Here is a 25,733-nt window from a genome sequence, read left to right on the forward strand (position 1 = left end):
GACGCCCCGCCTCAGACCCGCCCCTACGGATTGTCATCCGGGAACGTACGCCACTTGTTAGCTGAAAGCCCTGCCGCTCATAATAGAATGCCCGCCCTCCTCTCGCTCTGATTGGCTAAATAGTAGAGATACCCGGCGATGATTGGTGCAGTACAGGGCTATTTCCGTTCGGAGCAGGGAGTCAGGGGGCGTTGCCCTAGAGACAGGCGGAGTTCGATGACACACTCTGGGACCGCCCCCTGAGCGGCCGAGACCAACGCTAATTGGATGGACCACCCTCTCCGCGCCAGTAGGGCGGGATGTAAGAGGCCGAAGGAGGCGGAACTTCGGGAAAAGAAGACCAATGGGTGAGGAGATTGCACTCCGCAAGGCTCTGCCGATTCGCCGAAACCGTCATACTTCCGCCCTCGAAGGGGCGGTTGTGGAGGGCGGGCAAAAGGGCAACGACCCGTAGAAAAGGAAGGAGAAAGAAGGCCTGTCAGTCAGCTGAGCTGTGATAGGTGGAGCGATGCCTGCAATTCCCTGCTGCAGAGAGGGACTGGGCAAGGCGATAGACTGTGAGGTGTCCACTACGCAGGCGCTTCCCTCTACCCAGTCTGTCTCCACTCTTGCGCCCAGCCTCGGGAGCGTTCCTCTTCCTTCTTCCTTCCCTAAAAACACCACCTGGAAATTTGACTTGTCTAGAAACCTATTATTCATGAGAGGAGGGACTGCCAGTCAAGGGTTGTTACCATAAACATTGAGGTTCAAAGAAATCGAATGGCTTCCCCAGACTACACAGTTCAAAAATGGAAAACTGTGGGGTTACTATTTTGGTTTTTAAACATTTTTCAATATAGGTTGCTTTTTTTTCCTCCCTAAATCCCAGTACTGAAGACAATCTGCATATAATGATCATAAGATCAAACTTGCTTCCTCCATCAGTTCTGGAGAGCCACCTCCTGGGAGAAAGCTGGTTAAAACCACAGCTGAGGACCGGGTCAGTTTGTTCAGCCTCCAACTCCCTAGGTTCTTTGGTTCACTGGTTGCAGAGAAGTCAAAGGCCCCAGATCTCCAATGCCCAGAGCTATTGAAATTTTGGGGCAAAGGGACTTGGAAGAGTCCGTGTCTTTTATCCCCTTGAACAAAACGGCACCCCAGGCTTTTCTAATTTCTGATACCCCCAGAATGGGTCTAGAAGGTGTGTCCTGGGACCTAGGAAGGGCAACACTGAGTCCTTGTGAATAGAAGGCAGTTTTCGGTGAGTTTGAGGCCAGCCTGATCTGTGTAGAAAGTTCCAGGATAGCCACGACTACAGAGAGTTCCTGTCTCAAAAACAGAAAAGGTTAAGGATGTAACCTTTAATCCCCCAGTGAGGGACTGGGTGTAGGTGTGGCTCAGAGGTAGATCCTCTGCCTAGAATCCCCCAGCAAGGGGCTGAGGTGTGGCTCAGATATAAAGCTCCTGCCTTGAATTCTCCAGTGAGAGGCTGGGGCCTGTTTCATTGGAAGAGTACTTGCCTAATACATCCAAATGCTGGGTTCAATCCTGAGCACTGAAAAAAAAAAAAAATCACAAAATCAGACCTCTATTTCCTGGAGAGTTTCTAAGTATTAGAGACATCCATAAAATACTTAAGGATACAGATAACCAGTGGTGTTTGAACTAATCATCCATGGAGGGATGTGGAAAAAGAGACAGAAAATATAGCAAGGATATTTACAAAGTCTGTCTCTAATTAGCCCAGTGGAACATCTCTTCCTGGTCTCTGCTCATACAACCCGGTATGGACAAGAGGAGTTACTGAGTTCTGGGTGAAAAGAAAGGCCTTTTATTCCAGGTCCCTCACAAGTAGAGGAACCTCAATGTTCCCCACATGTCCGGGTTGTTTGTGTAGCTGTTGTTCTTAAGTCGCTTGTTTTGAGGCACACTATGTACACCAGACTGTCCTGGAATCACAGAGATCCTCCCACCTCTGACCCCAGAGTATTAGGACTAACGGAGTGTACCACTATGCCCAGTTCACAGGTTTTTGGCTTTGTTTTTTAAGATTTTTTTTTTTAAAAAATTATGTATATAGCATTCTGCCTACATGTATGCCTGCAGGCCAGAAGAGGGCACCAGATCTCATGATAGAGGTGGTTACTGGGAATTGAACTCAGGACCCTCTGGAAGAGCAAATAGTGCTCTTAACCTCTGAGCCATCTCTTCAGCCCTCACAGGTTTATTTTTAACTCCAGACCTAAAGCAAAAGCTTTCTGAAATGAAGCAAGTACCAGGGGAAGGAATTCAGATTGCTTTCTGCCAAGCCCAGCAAGTGTCATCTGTGGGAAGCACAGCTTAGAGTAAGCACTGGAGAAACCAGACCTTTTGTTTTCTTCAACAAAAAGGAAAAGAATGATTTCTAGCTACTTGGACGTAGTCAAAAAACCTGGTCCCTCCAATAGCTTGAGCTTTATGTATCAGTGGCTAGAACACATCCCTATGAAACCTGGAACCTGGTATGGACAAGAGGAGTTACTGAGTTCTGGATGAAAAGAAAGGCCTTTTACGCCAGGTCCCTCACAAGTAGACGGAAATCGATGTGCTTTGCATCTTCCACAGTTAGAATCTCTCTGTGTGCTCATCACAGACCCTTCCTCTAGGGTAGAGCTGTCTTTGGTTACTTTGTAAGATCTTCTTTCTTCCACCCTTCTCTACCACTTTTCTGCCCACAAGATAAGAGAGAAAAAAAGGATAAAGAGAAAAGGAAAAGATTTCTGAATAAAGCTAGGGGTAGGAAAGGGGGCGTCAAGTTCCCTGGGGCAAGTTTGATCTTCACCATGAGGACATCTAAATTCATCTTCCTGTCTCTTCTTTGCACATGACTACTCAACAAACCATGACAAACGGCAACAACAAGCAACAACCACCTAACCACCCACACCACCTCTCAGGGCCCTAGCATTTATATATCCTCTCAAAAGTCCCCAGAGCTCCGTACATCATGCATTCACAAAAACAGCACAAGGTAAATCCTAGTCAGCTGCCGTGGACAATCTGAAGCAGCCCCATATCCCACACCTGGGATTAAAGGTTAAAATATATATATTCTGTGTTTTTTTAAAGAAACAAAAGTTCCAAAATTCTCACTACATTTCTCACTTTCTGTTTTAACCCATGAATTAAGCTGTATGGCTGTGTGTGTGTAATGGGTAACTTTAAACAGAGACGTTTTCAATGAAATAAGCGTTTTTTTAGATCAGTGGCCAAGGTTTTCAGGAACCTTCTCCTGCTCAGCTCTAGTCTTTGTCAGTTTTGACGGCATCCACAGCTTTTCATTTCCTGTGGAAATATAAACAAATCTGCATCCTCAGTGCAAAACTTTCCTTTCCAGTCTAATAACACATCCTTATATAAACTGATTTAATTTCACTGGTTTTTTTCTATAACCCAGTGTCTCATAGCTGCTGTTGTTCCTTTCTCGTTAAAATTCAGAAAATTTTAACTTAACACAGCACTATTTAGTCCATCCCTAGGGATCTTTATTCGTCCTTTTTGATTTGTAAGCATTCCTTTTAAGGTATGATTAGATCTTTCTACAACTGCTTGTCCTGTAAGATTGTGTGGTATAACTGTAATGTGCTTTATATTATAACATGCAAAGAGTTGCTTCACCTTACTGGAAACAGATGCATGGCATTGCCAGTCTTAGTTTGCTAGTCTCATAGCAGGCATTGCTTCCAGTGAATGTGTAATTACAGAGCCAGCCTTTGCAGAACTCAGAGAAGTTGCCATGGGAACCCTGAGTATGTATCAATAAGATGGTGTACAAACTTTGGTTTTCCAAATTCTGCAAAATGAAACACAACTATCTGCCAGATTTTATTTCTTTTGGCACCCCTAGGGTTACTTCTGGCAGGTAAAGGAGTTTGGTTATACAAAGAACAAGTAGGACATTTTCTTATCATTTTCTTGACTTGTTCTCAGGTGATAGAAATTTTCTTTAAACTTTTACTGTTAACATGGTGCTTTTCATGAAATGTTTAGTCTTCTAACACATTTCCTATTAATAATTGGTCAATTTCCTCACTTCCTTGTGCCAGTAGAACTGGCAAGCATGTATGAGACTAAATATGGGTGCTATGTAATGGATAGTTTCTATTTCTGATCTTCTGTTGTAGCTGTACAAATAACAAGGTTGATTCTCAATTATCAAGAATAAATTCAGCATATGCAAAACAACTCTTTCTGCATAGTAAGAGTTAGTAACTATATTAAGAGATTCAGGAAAATCTAATAATGCCATAAGAATTTCATGCAACTCTGATTTTTGAACTGAAGTTTATGGTTTTTGATTACTTTTTTTCTTTTGTCTGACTTACAGCCTGTCACTCCCAACTTCTTTGCAACAGTATAGAATGTAGGTGCTTCAGGAATTGGTATTTTTCACAATACATGGGAGAATCCAATTAGCTCTTTTAATAAACTGAAGAGGCTTGCTTTTATTATATTTGCTCTTAATTTCTCCTAATAGTTGCTACAAACTCTTTGCCAATTTTTATTGATTATTGATGATCACATAATCTCAGCATCAGTATAAGGTACAACAGTTTCTGCCAGGTCTGTTCCAACAATTGACATAGTCTTACTCTACCCTTCATGATTGAATCAGAAACCTTTTCTGTATAAGTTTTTAATTTTTTATTTTGTTTGTGTGCTAGGAAAATCCATTCACTAATACTATTGTCTCTTTGCATAATGAGCCCCATAGGAGGACAGGAGAATGAGTTGAAGGTAAAATAACCATATATACATCTTTGCAGTCTCTGTTCTACTAAAGTTAACTCTCTCTCTCTGCTTCAGCTGGTAACCATCTTGGACCTTTTAAGTCTGAATCTCCTTGTAACAACATTTGAAACAAATTACTTAACTCTTGAGTAGTTAATCCAATAGTAGGTGGATTTCTGAGTTCGAGGTTCAAAGCCAGCCTGGTCTAGAGAGTGAGTTCCAGGACAGCCAGGGATACACAGAGAAACCCTGTCTCAAAAAAAAAAAAAGAGTTTGCAACCAGACCATGCAGTAGTGGTGCCCACCTTTAATCCCAGCACTCAGAAGGCAGAGGCAGGAGGATCTCTGTGAGTTCAAGGCCAGTATAGTGTACAGGGAGTTCCAGGAAAGAGAAGGTTGCACAAAGTCTGCCTTGAAACACTAAAGTGGGAAAAAAAAAGTTTGCAACTGATCTCTTCTGATCTGTACCTTTTGTAGTTGATTTTTTTGTTTTATTTTATAACCCAAATAGTTAATAAACTCTCCTCTCTGTAGCTTTTCAGGAGTAATCTGCAAACCCCAGCATGACAGAATTCTTTTTTTTTTTTTTTTTGCTTTTGTTTTGTTTTGTTTTGTTTTGTTTTGTTTTTTTGAGACAGGTTTCTCTGTGTTGCCCTGGTTGTCCTGGAACTCACTCTGTAGACCAGGCTGGCCTCGAACTCAGAAATCCGCCTGCCTCTGCCTCCCAAGTGCTGGGATTAAAGGTATGCGCCACCACCGCCCAGCAGTATTTGCATTTTCATATGCCAAGACTTCTCACAAAACCTGTCCTCTGTCAGAGTATGATATGTCTTTGATCATAGTTGAAACTAATCTTTGAAAAAAAAAAATCGCTAAAGGCTTCTCCAGAGCCTTGTATAATCTTTGTAAACAAGGTAGACTTTTTCCCAAATCCTCAACTTTTCCCCAAGCTCTCAGAGCCACTAAGTAACATTGTTCTATAGTAACATCATCAAATTGAATCTGTATACCAGAGTTCCCCTCTTCACCCAGCAACTGGCCTTTTATTATATTCTTTCCCCTTGCTCTATTTCACTGTCCAATATTCAGTTTCTTCCCTCCACCATGTTAACCATTACAACTGGAGACCTACCTCTAGTACAGCCATCATCAATCCCTTCCAACCTTAGGGAATAATTCTATTTTGAGTGGCTCAGTTATTTAGAATTTGTTTCACATAAGGAGAGTGCATTCTATATAAAATTATAGCCTCTTTAAGCTGCCTTAGACCTATTACTTCTACAGGACATTATAACCTTGCTCCATAGCGTCTGCAGGCATATGCCTGGGAAAGCCAATGGTCACCTCCTAACACCTGGCTGCCCCTGTTTCATCAGCTTGTCCTCCAGCCTTTTCAGCTGCTTTCTGATCCTACCACCCTTCAGCCCAGGTTCTTCTCTTCCCTCTTTCTTGCTTCAAGAACCCTCGATCTCTTAGTCACCAGGACTGAGCCTTTTTGTTCTCCCTTTTCCCAGTGCGCCTCACCTCCCTAGCGCTTTCTCTTTCACTCACAGTTTTCTCAGGTGCACAGCCAATTAATTCTACAACACTTTCAGAAAAGAGAAAGCAAAGCTACACCTTTTGTTTTCTTATTTCAGCCAATTTTTTGGTTGTTGTTTCTCAGCCCCCTCCATTTCAATCCTCAACTTTTCCAGTTGCACAGTCATTCTCCCAACTTTTTTGAAATGATATGGAAAGAAAAAAAAAAAAGAACAAACAAACAAAAACCAGAAAATCCACCCACACCCACCCACACCCCGGGAACAAAGTAGGGAATATCCCAGCAGTAGCAGCCACAGTAAACTTTTTTTGCTGACCTCTTGAAAAAAAATTTCCAGGGGCTAGAGAAATAGCTCAGCGGTTAAGAGCACTGACTGCTCTTCCAGAAGTCCTGAGTTCAATTCCCAGCAACCACATGGTGGCTCACAACCATCTGTAATGGGATCCGATGCCCTCTTCTGATGTCTGAAGACAGTGACAGTGCAATAAAATATATAAAATAAGTCTTTAAAATACACACACACACACACACATATATATATGTAGCAGTTCGTGGTGTGGAGGCCAGAGAACTAGTAAGAACTGCTTCTCTTCTTCTACCATCTAGGTTGTTGTTGTTATTGTTGTCAAACACAGGTGATTGCCCTTGACAGCAAGCACCTATATACCTACTAAGCCATCTTGCTGGCCAATTTGGAGAAAAGGTCTCACTACATAGCCTAGAATGGATTCAAACACATTGCAGTCTTCCAGCCACAATTTCCAGAGTAGCTGAGAAGACAGCCCTGTCATACCACATCTAGCTCTACTTGGAATTTTGAGTCTAGGTCATTTCCCAGGCTTGAGAACATCTCTGGCTGTTTCTTGCAACCCCCCATCTGGGAGGTCCACTATTATGCAGAGTGGTTGCTTTGGGGTGGTAGAGTGTGCCAATGTCTTCTCAAAGTATTTCCATGGCTGGGACAGGACCTCATAGTGTACAGCAGGAATATATAGAAATTGCATGTGTGCCTTTCATTATACTTCGATTGGACAGCCCTGCTGTCCCTCAACAGGGATCAGTCAATGAACCCCTGCACTGTAACACTTATTCTGAGGATGACTGTCAGGGACACTGCACACGCGTGCGCATGCATGCCTCTCTCTCTCTCTCTCTCTCTCTCTCTCTCTCACTCTCTCTGTCTCTCTCTCACACACACACACACATTTCACTGGCTACTGGAGAGACAATCTGTGAGGTGAAGAATGAGACTCAAGACAATACCATCTTTGCAGGTGCTGGCTCATGTCATTTGGGACTGACCTTCTTACAGTTTACTCTTACAGGTTTAAGCAGAGTGAGACTTTAGGAAGGAGTTTTTGCATGGCAATTCTCATAAGAAAGCTATTGGGATGGCCACATTGAGATTCCCTTGAAAAGTACCAATGCATTTGTGAACTTTATGATAAGGATGAATTCTTAGGCCAGGCAATGTTGGTGCCTGACATTAATCCCAGAACCCCAAGGCAGAGACAGAGGCAAAGTGAGTTCCAGGCCAGCCAGGGCTACACAGAGAAACCCTATTTTGAACCCCATCCACAGATTTCCCAAAGAATGAATTCTGTTGGCTTAAAAAGAGAGCTCAGGGCTAGGACCTAGTGTAGTGAGAATTTTGCAATTTTGATTTCTTTAAAAAAACACAGGATTATGGGAAGGGGGGGGACTTGAGCTGGGCATTGAGCTGGATATAAAGTGAATAAGTAAAAAAAAAATTCTAAGAATATGTTTTTCTTTTAATCCCAGGAGTGGGATATGGGGGTGCTTCAGATTGTCCCCAGGAGCTATGATTCGCTTTGTAGGGGTATGATTTTGCAAGCTGCAGATAGTTTTTTCACTTGCATGATGTTTGGAATTCTGGTTTTTTTTTTTTTTTTTTTTTTTTTTTTTGAAGGTGTATCAATGCTAGGTCTGCAAGAGGCAAAGTGAGGTGTTGATTGGTTGGTGGTGGTCATGGTTTGTTAAGTAGTTACACACATAGAAGAAACAACAAAAAGAAAAAGATGTCCTGATGGCAAAGATCAAACTTGCCCCCCAAGGAACTCAATGCCCCTAATCAGTAGGAAGTAGTCTAAAGATAATGCCACCCCCTTTCCTACCCCTGACTTTATTCAGGGACTCCTTTCTTTCTCCTCTATCCTTTTTTCTGTCTTATCCAGTGTTGAAAGATGAAAGGTTGGAAAAGGGTGGGGGAGAGGAGAAGAAAAGAGAAGAACCTACAACATAGAAAAAGACAGCTACAAGTGGCAGCCAGACATGGGGCAACTCGATTTCAAATGCTGTGGAGGAAACTGCACAGGAGGAAGGAATGGATTTCCTCTTCTTTTAAAATTTATTTCATTTATTTACACAGGCCTATCTCTGTGAATTTGAGGCCAGCCAGAACTACATAGAGTCTGTCTTAAAAATCAAGCAAACTGGCTGAAGAGATGTTTCCATTTTTAAGGGCACTGACTACCTTTCCAGAGGACTAGGGTTTGATTCCCAGCACCCACATAGCAGCTAACAGCCATCTGCAACGGTCATGAGTGTTTTGCTTGCATATATGTCTGTGTTCTACCTTGTGTGCCTGGTGCTCTCAGAGGCCAGAAGAGGTCATCAAAGTCCCAAACACTCTGTGACTGGAGTTATAGATGTTTGTGAGCTGTCGTTTTAGGCAGAAAATTGAATTCTAGGAATTCTATAGAGAAGCAAGTGATCTTAAGACATGGCACCAATGCTACAGGACCACGAATTCTTTTCTTAGCAGGTAAAATTATTGGGTGCAGTTGCACATGCCTTTAACCCCAGCACTCGAGAGGCAGAGGCAGCTGGATCTCTGTGAGTTTGAGGCCAGCCTGGTCTACAAAGGGAGTTCAGGACAGCCGGCGCTACACAGAGAAACCATGCCTTGAAAAGCCAAATAATAATAGTAATAAGAAGAAGAGGAAGAGGAAGAGGAGGAGGAGGAGGAGGAGGAGGAGGAGGAGGAGGAGGAGGAGGAGGAGGAGGAGGAGGAAGAGGAAGAGGAAGAGGAAGAAGAAGAAGAAGAAGAAGAAGAAGAAGAAGAAGAAGAAGAAGAAGAAGAAGAAGAAGAAGAGTTCACACATAGTATGAAGACTAAATTCCAAACACATGTTGAGAAGTTGTGCCATATGCCATGACTTCTCACTCTCCCTCTGGCATGTCCAATGCTGGGATCTTTTCCTTTGAGCTTCTCTCTTCTCAGCTCTGCCTCCCAGATGCTCACAGAGCACTAAGTCCTCCAGGGAAGGCCTTGGAAATGATCCTGTTCTGTTTCTCAGATCCTAGGCAAGGCACAGAGCAAGATAGATGACCTGGGACTGGATCACAGAGCGAGCTGGCTGCAGGGTTAGGGCCCAGTCAACTGTGTGCTCTAGACAGGAATGAGGGAGCTGTACAATCAAAGCCAGGGCCGGAAGAGTCCACTGAGGTCTACAGGGGACAGTCGAGCCACCCACCACATGTTCTCACCCATACCCCTCTCTGTGACTCAGTGGTTAGGCCCTTTGTGACCCAGTCTAGGAGCTAGGGGACCCTGAGCGCCGCGGGGGGGGGGCCCGGCGGGCAGAGTAGATGGTGAGTCTCCCCCTGGGAGCAGGCCCCCCCGCGCCATGGCAAGCGTGGTGGTGAAGACAATCTGGCAATCCAAAGAGATCCACGAAGCGGGGGACCCACCTGCGGGGGTCGAGAGCCGCGCCCAGCTGGTCCCCGAGGCTCCCGGGGGGGTGACCAGCCCTGCCAAAGGGATAACGAAGAAAAAGAAGGCCGTGTCCTTCCATGGGTGGGTTTCCTGCACCCTGTTGGTGACAACACTTCCTACAGCAAAGCATGGATGCTTAGGGCAAGGAGGGACGAAGAAGAGGGCATTACAAAGGCGGTAGGGAAAAAAGGTGGTGGGTTGAAGGGAGAGTCAGGAGAAGTGATGGAAGGAAGCGGGCGGGGGTGGGGTAGGGTGAGGGTAAGATAGGGTTGGGGGTAGGGGTGGGGGTGCTGAAAGGCAACAGGGAAAAAGGGTAGATAAAGAAATCCAGGAAGCAGGAGGTCAGTGGCACCAGAGGGTGCAAGAACTGTATCAAGGACATAACGCCGCCCCTCTGGCCCCCCATCTTCACTGTCTCTTGGGTCATCTGCAGGGTGGAGCCCCGGATGTCCCATGAGCCGATGCACTGGTGCCTGAACCTCAAGCGGTCCTCTGCCTGCACCAACGTGTCCTTGCTCAACCTGGCTGCCATGGAACCCGACTCCTCTGGCACAGACTCAACCACAGAGGACAGTGGTCCACTGGCACTGCCAGGGCCACCTGCTTCCCCTACAACACCCTGGGCTCCAGAGGACCCTGACATCACAGAACTACTGGTGAGCAGCTGACATGGGATGAGGGCCACAGTCTACTCAACAGAAGTAGGTAGATCCGAGGAGGGGGCCAATCTAGTTTAGAAGGAGAAGTCATGCCCGGCGGGCGGTGGTGGCGCACGCCTTTAATCCCAGCGCTTGGGAGGCAGAGACAGGCGGATTTCTGAGTTCGAGGCCAGTCTGGTCTACAGAGTGAGCTCCAGGACAGCCAGGACTACACAGAGAAACCCAAAAGAAAAAAAAAAAAAAAGAAGTCATAGTCATTGAGACCAGAAGATAGGCTTTAATAACGGGGTCAGGAAAACTCTCCTGGGGGTAGGGGTATAGCTCAGCTGTTGAGCAAGCCCTGGATTTCATCCTAAACAACACAAGGAAGAACGCACTGGGCCATGGCCCCAGGCCCTTACTGGAGGATTCTAGGCAGGTTCTACCACTGGGCCACACCAAGCTTGTCCTTTATCTTTAGACAGGGTCTCACTCCTTAGTCAGTCTGACCTTGAATTTGCAGGCCTCCTGCCTCGGCCTTCCAAGTAACTGGGATGAGAGGCCTGAATCCACGCACCCAGCTTTTGATAAATATTCCCTTGAAAGCCTAAGATGAGATGCCAGGGGGGGCTGCAGAGATGGCTCAGTGGTTAAGAGCACTGACTGCTCTTCCAGAGGTGATGAGTTCAATTCTCAGCAACTACATGGTGGCTCACAACCATCTGTAATGGGATCTGATGCCCTCTTCTGGGATGTCTACAGTGTACTCATATAAATAAAAATAAATAAATCTTAAAAAAAAAAAAAAAGATGAGATGCCAGGAGTGGGGAACGGAGACAACTCCAGGCTGTCACCTCAGCTGCTTGAGGCATTATTTTTGTTGTTGACCTTGTTTTTGAGGTGTGGTCTCACCATGTAGTTCTGGCTAATCTGGAATTTTCTATGTAGACCAGACTGGCCTGGAACTCACAGAGATCCTCCTGCCTCTGCCACTGGCTGGAATTAAAGACATGTACCACCACACCCTGATGTTTTAACTTAGTCTCCCAGGGACCTGACTCAAGCCAAACTGAGGTTTGAGGCTTCTGTGTAGAAAAAAAAAAAATTGAAACTAGTGGGTTTATACAGCAGAACTGGAGATTTAATACAGACTTTAACCACGCCAGTTAGAAAGAGGGGTGCTCAGAGGGAAGACAAGATCCACTTAAATGTGATCCCTTACCAAGGGAAAACCCCAGCGAGGTGTTTTCGAGTCAGCTGTAGATTTCTTTCTGGTGGCTCTCAGGCTCTTTCTAAAGGTTGCTAAGAAAGCTGTTTTCTGTTTGTGGGATTGATTCTTTGGGTGGTTTGGGGGCAGCATGCGGGGCACTTGTGGAGATTAGAAGGTAACTTGAACCAGTAGATTCTTCCTCGATGTGGAACCCAAGGACAAAACTCTGGTCCTCAGGCTTGGGACTTCACTTTACCTGGTGGGCCAGCCTGCCTGCCCCCGACCCCTCTTTTTTTTTTTTTTTTTTTTTTTTTTTGTTTGTTTGTTTGTTTGTTTGTTTGTTTTTGAGACAGGAGTTCTCTGTGTAGCCTTGGCTGTCCCAGAACTCATTCTGTAGATCAGGCTGGCCTTGAACTCTCAGAAATTGCCTGCCTTTGCCTCTCAAGTGCTGAGCCTAAAGGCATGTGCCACCACCATCCAGCCTGTGTTGGGACTTCAAAAAACATTTTAAAAAATGTTATGTGTATGAATATTCTGCCTGCATGTATGTAAGAGCACTGTATGTGTGTCTGTTGCCCAGGGAGACCAGAAGAGGTTGTCAGATCCTCCTGAAACTGGAGTTACAGATGATTTTGCACTGCTAAGTGGATTCTGGGAAGCAAACCTTGTCCTCTGCAAAGGCAGCTAATGCTCTGAGCTACTGTGCCTTTTTTTTAAAGTTACATTTATGTTTTTGTGTGGGGTGGAGTACATGTATGTCACAGCACAGATGAGAAGACCAGTGGGCAACTTAGTGAGGCTCCCCTTCATTGAATGGGTCTGATTCAACCAGTAGTTCATCTCATCGACCCAGATCTGCTTTCTACAGCTTCTGCCTCACTGAACAGGGCCATAGACTTGATCTATCTAAGGTTCAAAAGCCTCAGCCTATCTTGCTGGGGGAGTGGGGTGCACAAGAAGGCCTGACCTGGGAGATTGGGAGATCATCTTGTGAAAGCGACCAAAAGAAGATGCTGTCATTGTTTGAGATATTAAACACTGTATAAGGGCCAGTGTGATGGTTCAGTGGGTGCTTCCAAGCTTGACAGCCTGAGTTCAATCCCAGAAATCCACATGGTAGAGAGGACCAACTCCTTCAAGGTATCCTCTGATCTCCACACACAAGCTCTGGCATCTAGGTGCTAAGATAAGGAATAAATGAAGAAAATATATAAATGTGTTTCAGACCTTGAATCCCAGCATTTGGGAGGCAAAACCAGGCTGATCTCTGTAACTTGGAGGCTAGCCTGGGCTACATAGACCTTGTATTTAAAAAATAAAATCTAAAGCAGAATCTGTTAGAGATTCAGTTGCGGTCTGTGAGTCTTGGAGAGCAGAGAACATGTCCCACTGTGAGGGATTTGTGTATATTGCTTTAATAATGACTGACATAGGACATAGGACATAGGAAATAGCAGATTCCAAAACAGAAAGCTAGACCCATCTCCAAAGGTTGTCTTTAGGAGGAAGGGAAGTCTACTCTCTCATGTCTGAGGCTTGGTGTGGCAGCCAGCCAACAGCCCCAAATGCTAGCAGCATTAGCAGTTATTTCTGTCAGCATTGAGCTTCATTTCTCTGTTGGTGACACTGTGGAGGCCCAGAGAGGTTAGGTAGCACAAGCAAGGTCACAGAGCTCAGAAGTAGCAGAAGCAGCTTTAGGGAGTCATGCAGAGGGTTGGTGTGATGATAGCCTACACTGCCAGGAACAGTACAGGACACTGGACACCCTGAGGAGTAGTCAGTGTGGCTTTGCAGAAAAGAACACACAGGCTGGCTCCTGAAGCTAAAACAATGTATTATTCATGCAGAAAAACAGGGAAAGGTATTGCGACCACCAGGAACAGCATGTGCAAAGAGACAGGGCTAAAAACCGTCTGGGAAAGAAGAGACAGGGTTGTGGCTTATGGGAAAGATGGGGGCTGGAGGGAGAACAGGACACTACCCACCCAGGCTGCAAAACATGGGTATTGTCCCAAGGGCCATAGGGAGCCACTGTGGATTCAATAGGGAAGGGGGAAGCAACCCATTTACTGCCATCCTACTGTGTGCTACATCTGGTGATGTCACTTCCCCTTTTTAGAGCATCTATAAGGGAGTTGGTATACCGACCCAGATTAAAAATGAAGAGAAAATTAACCAAGTTACAGAAGGCAGAGTCATCCCCAAGGTCACAAGGCTGTGGAGTGCTGGTTAAGAACCAGAGGCTAGATTAGAAGGCTTCTGGGTTTGGTACCAAAGAAAACTCCTTTCTTCCCTGAGATTCCTTTAGAAAGGGAGGGCAGTATTTGTAGGAGAGAGGAGGCAGGGAGGCCAGAAGGGGGTGAGGCTAGTGCTGGATGGGAAACCAGGCATGGGATAGACTCAGACTTCCCTCCACCCCCACCCCAGTGCCTTCCAGTGGTTCACATGTGAGCCTGGAGCTGGATGCCTCCGTAGCTGCAGAGCTATGAACATGTGCCCCAAGGACTGATGACATTCAAACAGCTCTGGGCTGTGGGATTTTAAGCCCCTGAAGATGAAAGCTTTGTGAGCATGCGTGGGCCTCAAGCATCTTACTTCAGCTGCCTCCTCTCTGACACGGAACCTGTGACCACATTAGGGGTTGGGGTGGAGTAATGAGGGGGGTACCCAGTATGTGAGCAAGCTGCAGAGAGGAGAGAGAAAAAGACAGAGACTCAGAGAGAGAGAGAGAGAGAGAGAGAGAGAGAGAGAGAGAGAGAGAGAGAGGATGATAGAGAGCAAGACCCAGAGACACAGGTAGACAGCAGAGTCCCAGAGGGCCCTGGTGACTGGTCGTCGTCGGTGTCCACTCTTAGCTTCCCTGGAGGTAGAGATGCTGTGTGGAGATGGTGGTGCTCTTGGGTGGTCACTAACAGTCACCATCAGGGTCTCCCCTACTAAGGGCACACTGACACACTTACCCATTCTGTGGTGGCTCCTTAGTCCCTCTTGGACACACTATGCCATCTTCATTATTTTATTTTGGGGTAGAGATCCCAATATAGAGATATAGAGCCCAGTCTGGCCTGGAATGCACACAGTCAGTCCTTTGTGCAGTCTCCTAAGCGCTGGGGCCACAGGCATGTGCCACCATTGCCAACTTTGCTCTATTGTGGCCCTTAATTTTTTTTTTTTTTCAGATAGAGCCTCATGCATCCTAGGTTGGCTTCAAACTCTCTTTGTAGCCAAGGATGACCTTGAACTCCTGATCCTGCTGCCTCCACCTCGGAGAGTTGCAGGTGTGCACCACCACACCAGGTCTGTACAAGGCTGGGGATGGAACCCAGACCCTGTGCGTGCTCAAGTCCAACTGGGCTACAGACCTTGGAGTCACCATGTATCGGAGGATTGTCTTGAACTTCTGATTGTCCTGCCTCCACAGCCATGCTGACAGGGGTCACTAGGTTTACCAATCTAGATACTGATCAGATGTGGCTATCGATCTGGCCATATGGCCAGCCTTACTATCATAGCTATCGAGTTGTATCTCCCATTTTAAGGGAAAGGAAGCTGAGAGAAGCTCAGGCAGGAAACCCTGCTGCCAGGGGTTGTACAGCATGGCAGCGACTGATGGCAGAACATGGCTTCCTCACCAGTCTGTAACTCTTTAGCTTGTCAGTCTCTCATCCACTCTCTCCTCCAAGGATCCCACGTACCCCTCCCCAGGCTTTGACCCGAGTCATCTGAATCAGTCACTCTGTGATGTCGGCTACTAGTCACCCGTATATTGCACAGGGAGAGGAACTGAGGTACAGCTGGCTGAAATGCTCTCCCCGAGGTCACACAGGAAATGAACTGAGCTGGCCCAGGATGAATGTTCTAAGTCCCCCAAAGACCCCCCTATGGAAGACTCCCGAGTCTCCAGTTCAGAAAGACATTTTGTATATTATCTAATGCTTTGAAAGTTGTCCTGATACTTAACACAGACCATCTAGGAATGGCTGTTGGAAGGTTCTGGCATAGGGCCATGATGAAGGTACAGTCCTCTGAAGAGACCAGGGCAGGTTAATATTTTGTTTTAGGCCATAGTCCTCTGATGGGGTAAGGATATGGCTGGGATTTCATCCAGGACTTAACCTGGTGGGATGAAGTTGCTGTAGACATTGCATCCATGGATATAGAGTGAAATCACTTCGGTGAGGACTGGAGGCCTCTGGTGAGAGGTCCATACAGTCGATATTATGCTTAGGGCCACACTCGTTTGACGGGATCAGTGTGCAGTCAACGTTTTGGGCAGGGCTGGATTCTTCTGATGGCTTGACTAGGGTTGGAAGATGCCTCACCAAGACATTGCCCTGGTGGGCGCCTCAACTCTGGCTTCTGAGTGGAGATCTGGGCTCCTGGCTATATAGGCTGCTTCTCCTTAAACAGATGCACATGACATAGCAGCCAGCATTCCTCAGAACATCACCTAGCAACAACCTCCCAGGTGCTAGGACAACAGATATGTGCCTCCTTACCCGGCCCACTACATTCTTAAATTTTTACAGCTGGGCAGTGGTGATATACGCCTCTGGCCACAGCCCTCAGAAGGCAGAGGCAGGCAGATCTCTGAGTTTGAGACCAGCCTGTTTATAGAGCAAGTTCCAGGACAGCCAGAGCGACACAGAGAAACCCTGTCTCAACACTCCCTCCCTCTGAAAATAAAAATCTCAGTATGTAGCTCTGGAGGCCCTGGAACCCACTATGTAGACTGACCAGGCTGGCCTCCAGTTCACAGAGCTCCACCTGCCTTTACCTCCTGAGTTCTAGGATTAAAGGTATAGGACACATGCCTAGCTACTAACAGACCCTAAAACAATACATGTTCATAGTAATCACAAAAGAAATGTATTTTCTTCATTTTACAGTCAAGGAAGGTTTTTTTTTTGTTTTTTTTTGTTTTTTTTGTTTTTTTTGTTTTTTAAATTATCATGGTTTTGGGGTTTTTTTTTTTTCCTTTTTTAAAGATTTGTTTATAAGGTATGCAGTTTTCTGCCTGTGTGTCTTCATGCCAGAAAAAGGCACCAGATCTCATTATAAAAGGTTATAAGCCACTTATAGATAGGGATTGAATTCAGGACCTCTGGAAGCTCTTTTGAGCCAACTCTCCAGCCCTTGTTTTTGTTTGTAAAGACAGGGTAGGGTCTCTATGTGTAGCTCTGGCGGTTCTGGAACTCAATCTATAGATCAGGCAGGCATCAGACTCATAGAGATCCACCTGTTTCTGCCTCAGGAATGCTGGGATTAAAGGTGTGAGCTACCACAGATGGGCTAAGACTGTCTCAAAAGGTAAGGAGAACAGGGTGTAGAGAGAGCTCTTACCAGTAATGCCAGTACATAAGAAGCTGAGGTGGGGGCATATCCAGGACTGTAAGGTCCATCTGGGCTATTTAATGAGCCCATAGCCTGGGCTACAGAGTCAGATCCTTTTTTTTTTTAACGATTTATTTATTCATTATGTATACAGTGTTCTGCCTGCAGTCCAGATCTCATTACAGATGGTTGTGAGCCAACATGTAGTTGCTGGGAATTGAACTCATGACCTCTGGAAGAGCAGTCGGTGCTCTTAACCTCTGAGTCATCTCTCCAGCCCCAAGTCAGATCCTTTAAAAAAAAATGAAAAAGAGAGAAAGAAAGTAAAGTAAAAAATCAGGAGAGAAAAAGGGATGAGGAAAAGGAAGGGGAAGCTGAGGAAGAAGAGGAAGAGGAAGGTGGAAGAAGCCATGCATGTCCCTTCAACACATCACACTGTGCCCGCCCATTCACATCCGCCATCATGGCCACAGGTGCTCAGCCGACTGCAGAGGGACTCTTTAAAGTCTATCTCCCTGAGAAACAAGAATGTAAATAGCAGTAACTATGTAACAAGTTTGACTGCTGTAGCAAAAAGACAGAAAACACTTTGCACAGGGTTACAAGGCTCTGCCTCATCTCTAAACAACTGGTAAGAGCTGAGCACCGGAAGCCAGGCGTGGGGGCACATGCCTTTAACCCAGGCACTCAGGAGGCAGAGGCAGGCTGATCTCTGTGGGTACATGTGTGGCTACATGGTGAGGCAGATCTCATGGTCTCTATCTGATGATCCAAGATGGTTGTCAGTTTTATACTTCGACAGGAAAGGAAGAGGAATTTTATGGATACACATTTGTGGCTGGAACCCAGGGCCTTGTGCATGCTGGCAAGTACTCTCTCTGAGTCACACCCCAGACTCTCACTGGGGGATTCTAGGCAGTGGTTCTGCATTGAGCCACACCCTCACCTTCAACTGGGGAATTCTAGGCATTTCTGAGGCTGAAACTGTCTTCCCTCTTACTTGTCCCAGCACTCTGTGAAGAATATTAATCTACTTCTGGTTTTACCAAACAAGGGAACTAAATTCAAGGATGCTACCCTTTGTCCGAAGCCACATACTCATCCAGAGCAAAACCAAATTGAAAGCACAGACTGCTACCTCTAGAATTTTCTCCGTGTTGAACTATATACATGTCTCCCGTTCTTCACCAGAGTGGGGTCAACAGTGGATTGGTACGTGCCAAAGACTCCATCACCAGCTTAAAGGAAAAGACCACGCGGGTTAATCAGCACGTTCAGACACTGCAGGTATGATACTTGAGATATCCCTGTGCCCCTGCCTGTAGCCTCTTCCTCCAGAACTAAGTTCCCATCTTTGTAGCCACCTTCCTCCATTGCGCATGCCCAGCCCTCTAGTGTCTAAGACCCTGCTCCTTATATAAACTTTAACCCTGCCTCTGTGTAACCCTGCCTCCCTTCCATGGTCAAGAGCGAGTGCTCTGTGCTGAGTGAGAATCTGGAAAGAAGGCGGCAGGAGGCAGAGGAGTTGGAGGGGTACTGCAGTCAACTGAAGGTGAGCTGCTGTTTAGGAAATGGGCTGGGGAGAAAGTGATGAGAGAAGCAGGGACCACCGTGGAGGGCTTGGGATGTGGCTCAGTGGGTAGCGTGCCTGTCTAGCATGCAGGAAACCCCAGGTTTAGTCATAGCATGGCATTGGGCTCGAGTGGGTAGCACACAGCTCTGATCTCAGAACTTGGAAGTTCAAGATTCTTTTCTGCTATATAACAAGTTGGAAGCCCAGATACATGAAACCCTCTCAGGGTTACCAAAAAATGTCACTCTTCTGGCTTCCGTGGACAGTGCATGCATTGTTGTACATATACACATATACATAGACACAGGCAAAACACCCATACATATAAGATTTTTTTTTTATGACAGGGTTTCTCTGTATAACCCTGGCTGTGTCGAACCTAACTGTGTAGACAAGGTTGGCCTCAAACTCAGAGATCCGCCTGAGTCTGCCTCCAGAATGCTGGGATTAAAGGCATGCGCCGCCACGGTCGCCACCTCCTCCCGGCTCATAAGACATTTCCAAAAAAAAAAAAAAAAAACCTAAAACTAAAAAATTTAAAACTAAAAAATTTAAAACAAAAGGAGCACAGGAGAAGTGGGATAATCATAGTCGAAGGAGTAGTGCAGTACCCGGGCAGCTAGGAAGGAAGCTTGGTTGGGAAGTGGGTGCGTCCTATATAGGGCAAGTGCTATGCAGAAAACGAGGCTGAAGGTGGGGGGCAGAACCGGAATGGGAAGGCAGGGCCCCCGCCCTGATGTCCTGACCCAGGAGAACTGCCGCAAGGTGACCCGTTCAGTGGAAGACGCTGAAATCAAAACCAATGTCCTGAAGCAGAACTCTGCCTTGCTGGAGGTACGAGGGTGTGGAAGGGTCCCAAGCTAGTGAGAAGTTTGGGTAGAGTCTCGGGATGGGGGTTGGGGAGCTATGGTGGACAAGGATGGGAGTAGAGGCTCCAGAGCCTGCAGTGAACTGAGGAGGGTTTGGGGCCTGGCTGTAGGGGTTGGATATCAGAGAAGGGAGGAGCCCTTGGGAGGAGCCATAAAGGGCTTGCTGGGTGGGACCAGGGTGGAGCCTGGGGAAGCTTAGTCCTGAAAGGGTGTAGCCTGTGGCTGGGCAGGTTTAGAATGAAGACTTGCTAGCTCACTTTCCAACAAAACTCGGAGAAAGCTTGTCGCAGTCCCTAAGAGGCAGGGGCTGATTTTTGGCAGGGCAGGAGAAGGGAGTGGTAGGTTGCCTGCAGCTGTAGAAACAGCTAGCAGAGTTTAGAATAAATGTTATCTCCCCTCCTAAAGACAAGCAGGAGTTCAGTTAGACTGCAAGCGTACTTCCCAACTATCCTCTCTCTACACTACTTTGCAGTCTCGGGGATCCCTGGGGTGCAGTTAGCTGCACGTGGTAAGGTGCGGAACACCTTGATTCGTTGTCCTCCCTTGGCCAGGAGAAGCTAAGATACCTCCAGCAGCAATTGCAAGATGAGACGCCCCGGAGACAGGAGGCCGAGTTGCAGGAGCTGGAGCAAAAGCTGGAGGCTGGTCTTTCCCGGCATGGCTTGAGCCCTGCCACTCCCATTCAGGGCTGCTCCGGTCCTCCTGGCAGCCCCGAGGAGCCCCCGCGGCCGCGAGGCCTGTCCTCCAGTGGTTGGGGCATGGCAATCCGCGCAGGGGAGGGACCCTCGCTGAGCGAGCAGGAGTTGCAGAAGGTCTCCACCGGCTTGGAGGAGCTGAGGTAGGCGGGGACTGGAGGAGGTGGGTGGATCAGGTTGTAGGTGGAACAAAGGGCGGGAGCTGGGAGGAGCTTGGAGGCTGGGTGGGCGGGACAGAGTGGATGCAAGAGGGGTTGTGGTGGGTGAGAATTGGAAGAACTGGATGTTGGAAGGGCTTAGAAAATGATGTGGGCGGGGCTTAGCGTGTGGACAGCGAAGCAGAACCTAGATGAGGATTGGGTGATAGCATACATGGTATCGGGCTAACCTCGACACACAAGAAAAGGGGGGGTGGGGGGGGAGTGTCAGAGCGGTGCATACCTTTAACATTAGCACTAGGGAGACAGAGGCTGAAGGATCTTTGTGAGTCCGATGCCAGCCTAGTCTACATAGAGAGTGCCAGCACAACCTGGACTACAATAGACAAGAGTGTCTTTTTGTTTGTTTCTCTGTGCAGCCCTGGCTGTCCTGGAACTCATTCTATAGATCAGGCTGGCCCTCAAACTCACAGAGATCTGACTGCCTCTGCCTCCCAAGTGCTAGGATTAAAGGTGTACACCACCACCACCCAGCAACAGACCCTGTCTTAAAATCAAAGCAAAAGAAAAAGGAAAGAAACGAGAAAAGAAAATAATTTGGTTATCTATTTGGGGCAAAGTCGACAAGGGGCATGCTTGGAACTCTATACCCAACCCTTTCTTCCCGTCTGATCCTCACAGGAGGGAGGTGTCCTCGCTGGCAGCCCGGTGGCATCAAGAGGAGGGGGCGGTGCAGGAGGCCCTGAGGTTGCTAGGAGGCCTGGGCGGCCGTCTGGATGGCTTCCTGGGCCAGTGGGAGAGGGCACAGCGGGAACAAGCACAGTCCGCACGGGGCTTGCAGGAGCTGCGAGGGCGAGCAGATGAGTTGTGCACTATGTAAGGGCTCAGCAGGTGCTGCGGGGATGTGGGCTCCATGGGGAAAAGGAAGCAACCGGAGGGTGGATCCTTAGGAAGAAAACGCTGGAGCTGGGGCTAAGTGACCTAGATTCCCTAGTAAGAGGCTGGTGGTGTGGCTCATAGCCGCCCCCCTGCTATGGGCTAAGGGCATGGCTTTGAAGTTGAGTCCCTTTTTGAGATCCACCAGTTAGGAATGAGAGTGTGGCTCAGCTAGCGCGTTTGCCTAGCAGAAGCCCTGGCTTCTATCCCCAGCGGAGATGGAGCCAGGCCTGGCAGGTATATAGTATTGAAAGGTGGACTTTCGAGTGCTGGGATAATACTGGGTATTGTAAGTTATCCACACTGGTTGCTCTCCTACCTCAGGGTGGAGAGATCAGCCGTGTCTGTCGCTTCACTGAGGAGCGAACTGGAGGCGCTGGGCCCAGTAAAACCCATTCTGGAAGAGCTGGGACGGCAACTTCAGAACTCCCGAAGGGGAGCTGACCACGTCTTGAACTTGGATCGGTCTGCCCAAGGCCCCTGTGCCCGCTGTGCCAGGTATGGGGAGGGGTAACGCCTGCATTGTGGATCACATTTGCTATTGATCACACATTGTCATTGTAAGAGATGTGGCTTGCAGAGTGATAGATAGCCCAGTTGCATTGTGGGAACAACTTTTCTACCCTTTCCACATGGTAAAAATTGGCTTCTTGTGGAGAACAAAGATTAGAGGCACTGGTATTTGAGACCTGGTGCATTTCCAGCACTGTGGGAAGGCTGGGGTGTCATGAGGCTGGGTTCTCTGCAACATAATACCAGGGGCACAGAGGGGTAGCTCAGTTAGGAAAGCGTTTGCCTTGCCAACAGACAGGAGATCCCTGTAGTGGTCAGTCTAGCTGAATCTGGGAACACCTGTCCTAAAAAAAATATAAGACTGTGTCTTACAAATAATGTAGCGAGATGGAGAGTACCTAAAGAGGTCAAGGGGGCTGGCTGCTCTCCCAGAGGTCCTGGGTTCAATGGTGGCTCACAAACATCTAATTGTAGTCCCATGGGATCCAGTGACCTCTTCTGGAATGCAGACCTACATGCAGATAAGACAAGCATATACGTAAGCAAATAAATCTGAAAAAAAAAAAAAAAAGTCGGGCTGGACATGCTTGTTCTCATGCCTCTCTCTAATCCTGGAGCTAGGAGGTAAAGGCAACCTGGTCTACAAACTCCAGGCCTGCCAGGGCTACGTAGATAGATACTGGTTTGTTTGTTTTTTTAAAATGAAAGGAAAAAAAGAAAAGTGTCAGAAAGGTTGCTCGGTGGATAAAAGTGTTCTGAGAGCTGGACAGACTTACAACCTCTGTACCCCACTATGGGAGGACAGAGAATCCACCCTCAATAGTTGTTGTACACCGGGCGGTGGTGGCGCACGCCTTTAATCCCAGCACTTGGGAGGCAGAGGCAGGCGGATTTCTGAGTTCGAGGCCAGCCTGGTCTACAGAGTGAGTTCCAGGACAGCCAGGGCTACACAGAGAAACCCTGTCTCGAAACAAAACAAAACAAAACAAAAAAAGTTGTTGTACAACCTCCATGCTTACGTCCCACATTCTCTCACACTCACATGACAATTAATTAAAAATTAAGTGGAGGGGGCTGGAGAGATGGCTCAGGTGGTTAAGAGCCCACACTGTACATATCAGGTGACTCACAATCATTTATAACTCCAGTTCTAACTGGGCTCTGCAGGCATGTGCACATACCACACATCTACACATACATATGGATAGATTAAAATAAAGTAAAATAGACTGGAGAGATGGCTCAGTGGTTAAGACCACTTGCTGCTCTTCCAGAGGTCCTGAGTTCAATTCCCAGGCAGCCCCCACAGAGTGGTTCAGTAACCATCTTTAATGAGATCTGGTGCCCTCTTCTGGCCTGAAGGTGTACATGCAGGCAGAACACTATATACATAATAAACAGGTAAACCTTAAAACTATAAGATATTATCAACCTTTGATCTCCACACACATATACACACAAAGAAAGTGAGAACTGGATTGTTGTGGAAAGATTATGAAGTGGGTTTCCAGTACAACATAGGGCCAGGTTTAACTCAGATGCTGCTGATAATCCCTGGTAGGATGGTTTCATGAGATACCCAAAAAACAGGGCCAGGACTCGTAACCACGAGGTTTGTTTACACCTCTAATTCCAGCAATTGGGAGGCAGAAGCAGGGCATCTCTGTGACTTCCACTTCAGACTGGTCTACATAATGAATTCCAGGATATCTAGGGCTATGTAGAGAGACCCTGTCTCAACAAAGAAAAAAGAAAAAACAGCCAGATGGAGCCTAACCCGGGGCCTCATCCGTCTGGTGATCATCCTTTACAGCCAGGGGCAGCAGTTATCCACGGAGTCCCTACAGCAGCTGCTGGAACGTGCACTGACCCCACTGGTGGATGAGGTGAAGCAGAAGGGTCTGGCTCCTGCCTGCCCCAGTTGCCAGAGGCTACACAAGAAGATTCTGGTACCAGGGACCATGGGTTGCCATGACCCATGTTACTTTTGTGTTTCACAGGGTTTGGGGAGCCTGTGGCAGGAAGGGGGGAGCCCTGTATGGGAACAGCAGGCCTTGCTTCTGTTGCAGGCAGGACAAAGAGCTTCAGCTGTAGCTCAGTCACTCTGCAACCTGGAGTGACACTTTGGTCCAAAGCACGATAAGACACTGGGTCTGGGATATCACGGGACATACAGGGCAGATTCTACTCTATAGCTCATGGAACATGGGCCTGATTTTCTGTAGCCCTTCAGGGAGGTCAGTGGACTCAGAGGGACCCTTGATGCTAGACTGGGGGACCCACTGACACAAGCCACAGTCCCATGGTTATTAGAACTTGAGGCCTGATACACTGTGGGGCGTAGAGAGCCAGTGCCTGATATTGGCCTATGGAATGATGGGGTCTAAAGTATATTGAGCAGCCCAGGAAGACATGGGAGATCATGGCTTGGTGCATTGTGGGGTATGGAGGCTGGTGCATGATGGGATTTTGGCCTTAGAGATGATGGGGTATGAACTGTGGTGAGCTGCAGCCCCACTAGTGTAGAAAGCCATGGGGCCTGGTGAATTGTGGGATTTAGAACATTATAACACTAGGGACCATTCTCTTGACAGATGCTGGCATCACAGATGCAGAGTCTTGAGATTTATGGGATGTAGAAGGGCACCACAGGATGCTGGGATACACATAATATAGGAAAAGTCACAGGCATTAAGGGGACAGTACTTCAAATGTGATCCAGTTTGCTGGGACACAGGCCCGTGCATTAGGGACATTCACAGGCTCTTTGCCAGATGCAGTTGGGGAGACCAGTGAATTGCAAGATTCCCCAGGGTAATTCCCAAACTCAAGACCTGATGGGTTACTTTGGGTGGTATGCGGGCTCCGTGGGACCCTGCCCCTTGCCCTCCGCGACCCAGCTCCCCCTCCACCCCCAGCCCAGTCCAGTAAGCCCAGCGGCGCCTACACTCCTCTCCCCAGGAGCTGGAGCGCCAGGCCTTGGCCAAACACGTCAGGGCAGAGGCCCTGAGCTCCACCCTTCGGCTGGCCCAAGACGAGGCCGTTCGGGCCAAGAACCTACTGCTGACGGACAAGATGAAGCCGGAGTGAGGACAGAGGCGGAGGGCATGGGAGGAGGGTGAGGTCTCTGGATGTGGCCTGGCTCCTCCTCCTGCCTCTCACCCAACCTATCCTGGCTGGGCATCCCCATAGTACTGACCCTCAGCTGGCTGTCATTGCAGGGAGAAGGTGGCCACTTTGGACTATATGCATTTGAAGATGTGTTCCCTCCACGACCAACTCAGCCACCTGCCACTTGAGGGGTCCACAGGGGCAATGGGGGGAGGAAGCACTGGAGGGGCTCCCCCTAAACGTGGGGGCCCAGGCTCTGAACAATAAATGGCCTCTCATGCTGGCATGAATTCTGACTCTTGAGTTGGCATTAAGAAGTATAGTCAGCAGGTGTGGATGCTGAGACAAGAGGATTCCCATGGGATCTGGGATAGTCTGGGTTAGACAGTGACACTCTGTCCTAAAAGCAAAATAGGCAAGGGATACCGCTCACACTGTAGAGAACTCGCTGAGCTGGCTTGAAGATCTGGGCTGATTATTCCCACCACCCAGGATGCAGGTGCACACCTGTCAACACCAGACTTGACTACACAGAAAAGTCCAAGCTAGCCTGTGCTTCATTAGACCCTGCCTCAGAAGAGCAAAGGGGCTGGAGAGATGGTTCAGTGGTTAAGAGCACTAACTGCTCTTGAGAAGGACCCAGGTTCATTTCCAAGCACCCATGTGG

The 25,733-nt window shown here is 47.6% G+C and overlaps 1 protein-coding gene across 24 annotated transcripts; it reads left to right on the top strand.

The window, feature by feature from the left end:
* The first annotated feature begins 35 nt into the window (after nt 1–35).
* Tsks (testis specific serine kinase substrate) lies at nt 36–25,356 on the top strand. 24 transcript variants are annotated; one of them, XM_076933505.1, is made up of 11 exons: nt 36–347; nt 10,462–10,684; nt 18,403–18,498; nt 18,680–18,763; nt 19,535–19,618; nt 20,205–20,491; nt 21,188–21,382; nt 21,767–21,940; nt 23,769–23,904; nt 24,874–25,041; nt 25,177–25,356. In XM_076933505.1, exons 1-11 carry the CDS (start codon nt 268–270, stop codon nt 25,252–25,254), a joined length of 1,605 nt encoding a protein of 534 aa, XP_076789620.1. In that variant the 5' UTR covers nt 36–267; the 3' UTR covers nt 25,255–25,356. The 24 variants fall into 24 exon arrangements, with proteins under 24 accessions (XP_076789620.1, XP_076789629.1, XP_076789617.1 ...); XM_076933514.1 differs by having other exon boundaries at nt 125–347; nt 24,917–25,073; XM_076933502.1 differs by having other exon boundaries at nt 126–347; nt 24,917–25,041.
* The last annotated feature ends 377 nt before the right edge of the window (nt 25,357–25,733 follow it).

The sequence above is a fragment of the Arvicanthis niloticus genome, chromosome 1 (assembly GCF_011762505.2).
Source record: "Arvicanthis niloticus isolate mArvNil1 chromosome 1, mArvNil1.pat.X, whole genome shotgun sequence".
In the NCBI taxonomy this organism is placed as follows: Eukaryota; Metazoa; Chordata; class Mammalia; order Rodentia; family Muridae; genus Arvicanthis; species Arvicanthis niloticus.

Excerpts from the sequence above, each read along its gene's own strand:
- Tsks (XM_076933480.1), top strand. The coding sequence starts at position 9,940 with ATGGCAAGCGTGGTGGTGAAGACAATCTGGCAATCCAAAGAGATCCAC. Across the intron at positions 10,110-10,461 it reads AAGGCCGTGTCCTTCCATGG|GGTGGAGCCCCGGATGTCCC; the intron begins GTGGGTTTCCTG and ends GGTCATCTGCAG. Across the intron at positions 10,685-18,402 it reads CTGACATCACAGAACTACTG|AGTGGGGTCAACAGTGGATT; the intron begins GTGAGCAGCTGA and ends GTTCTTCACCAG.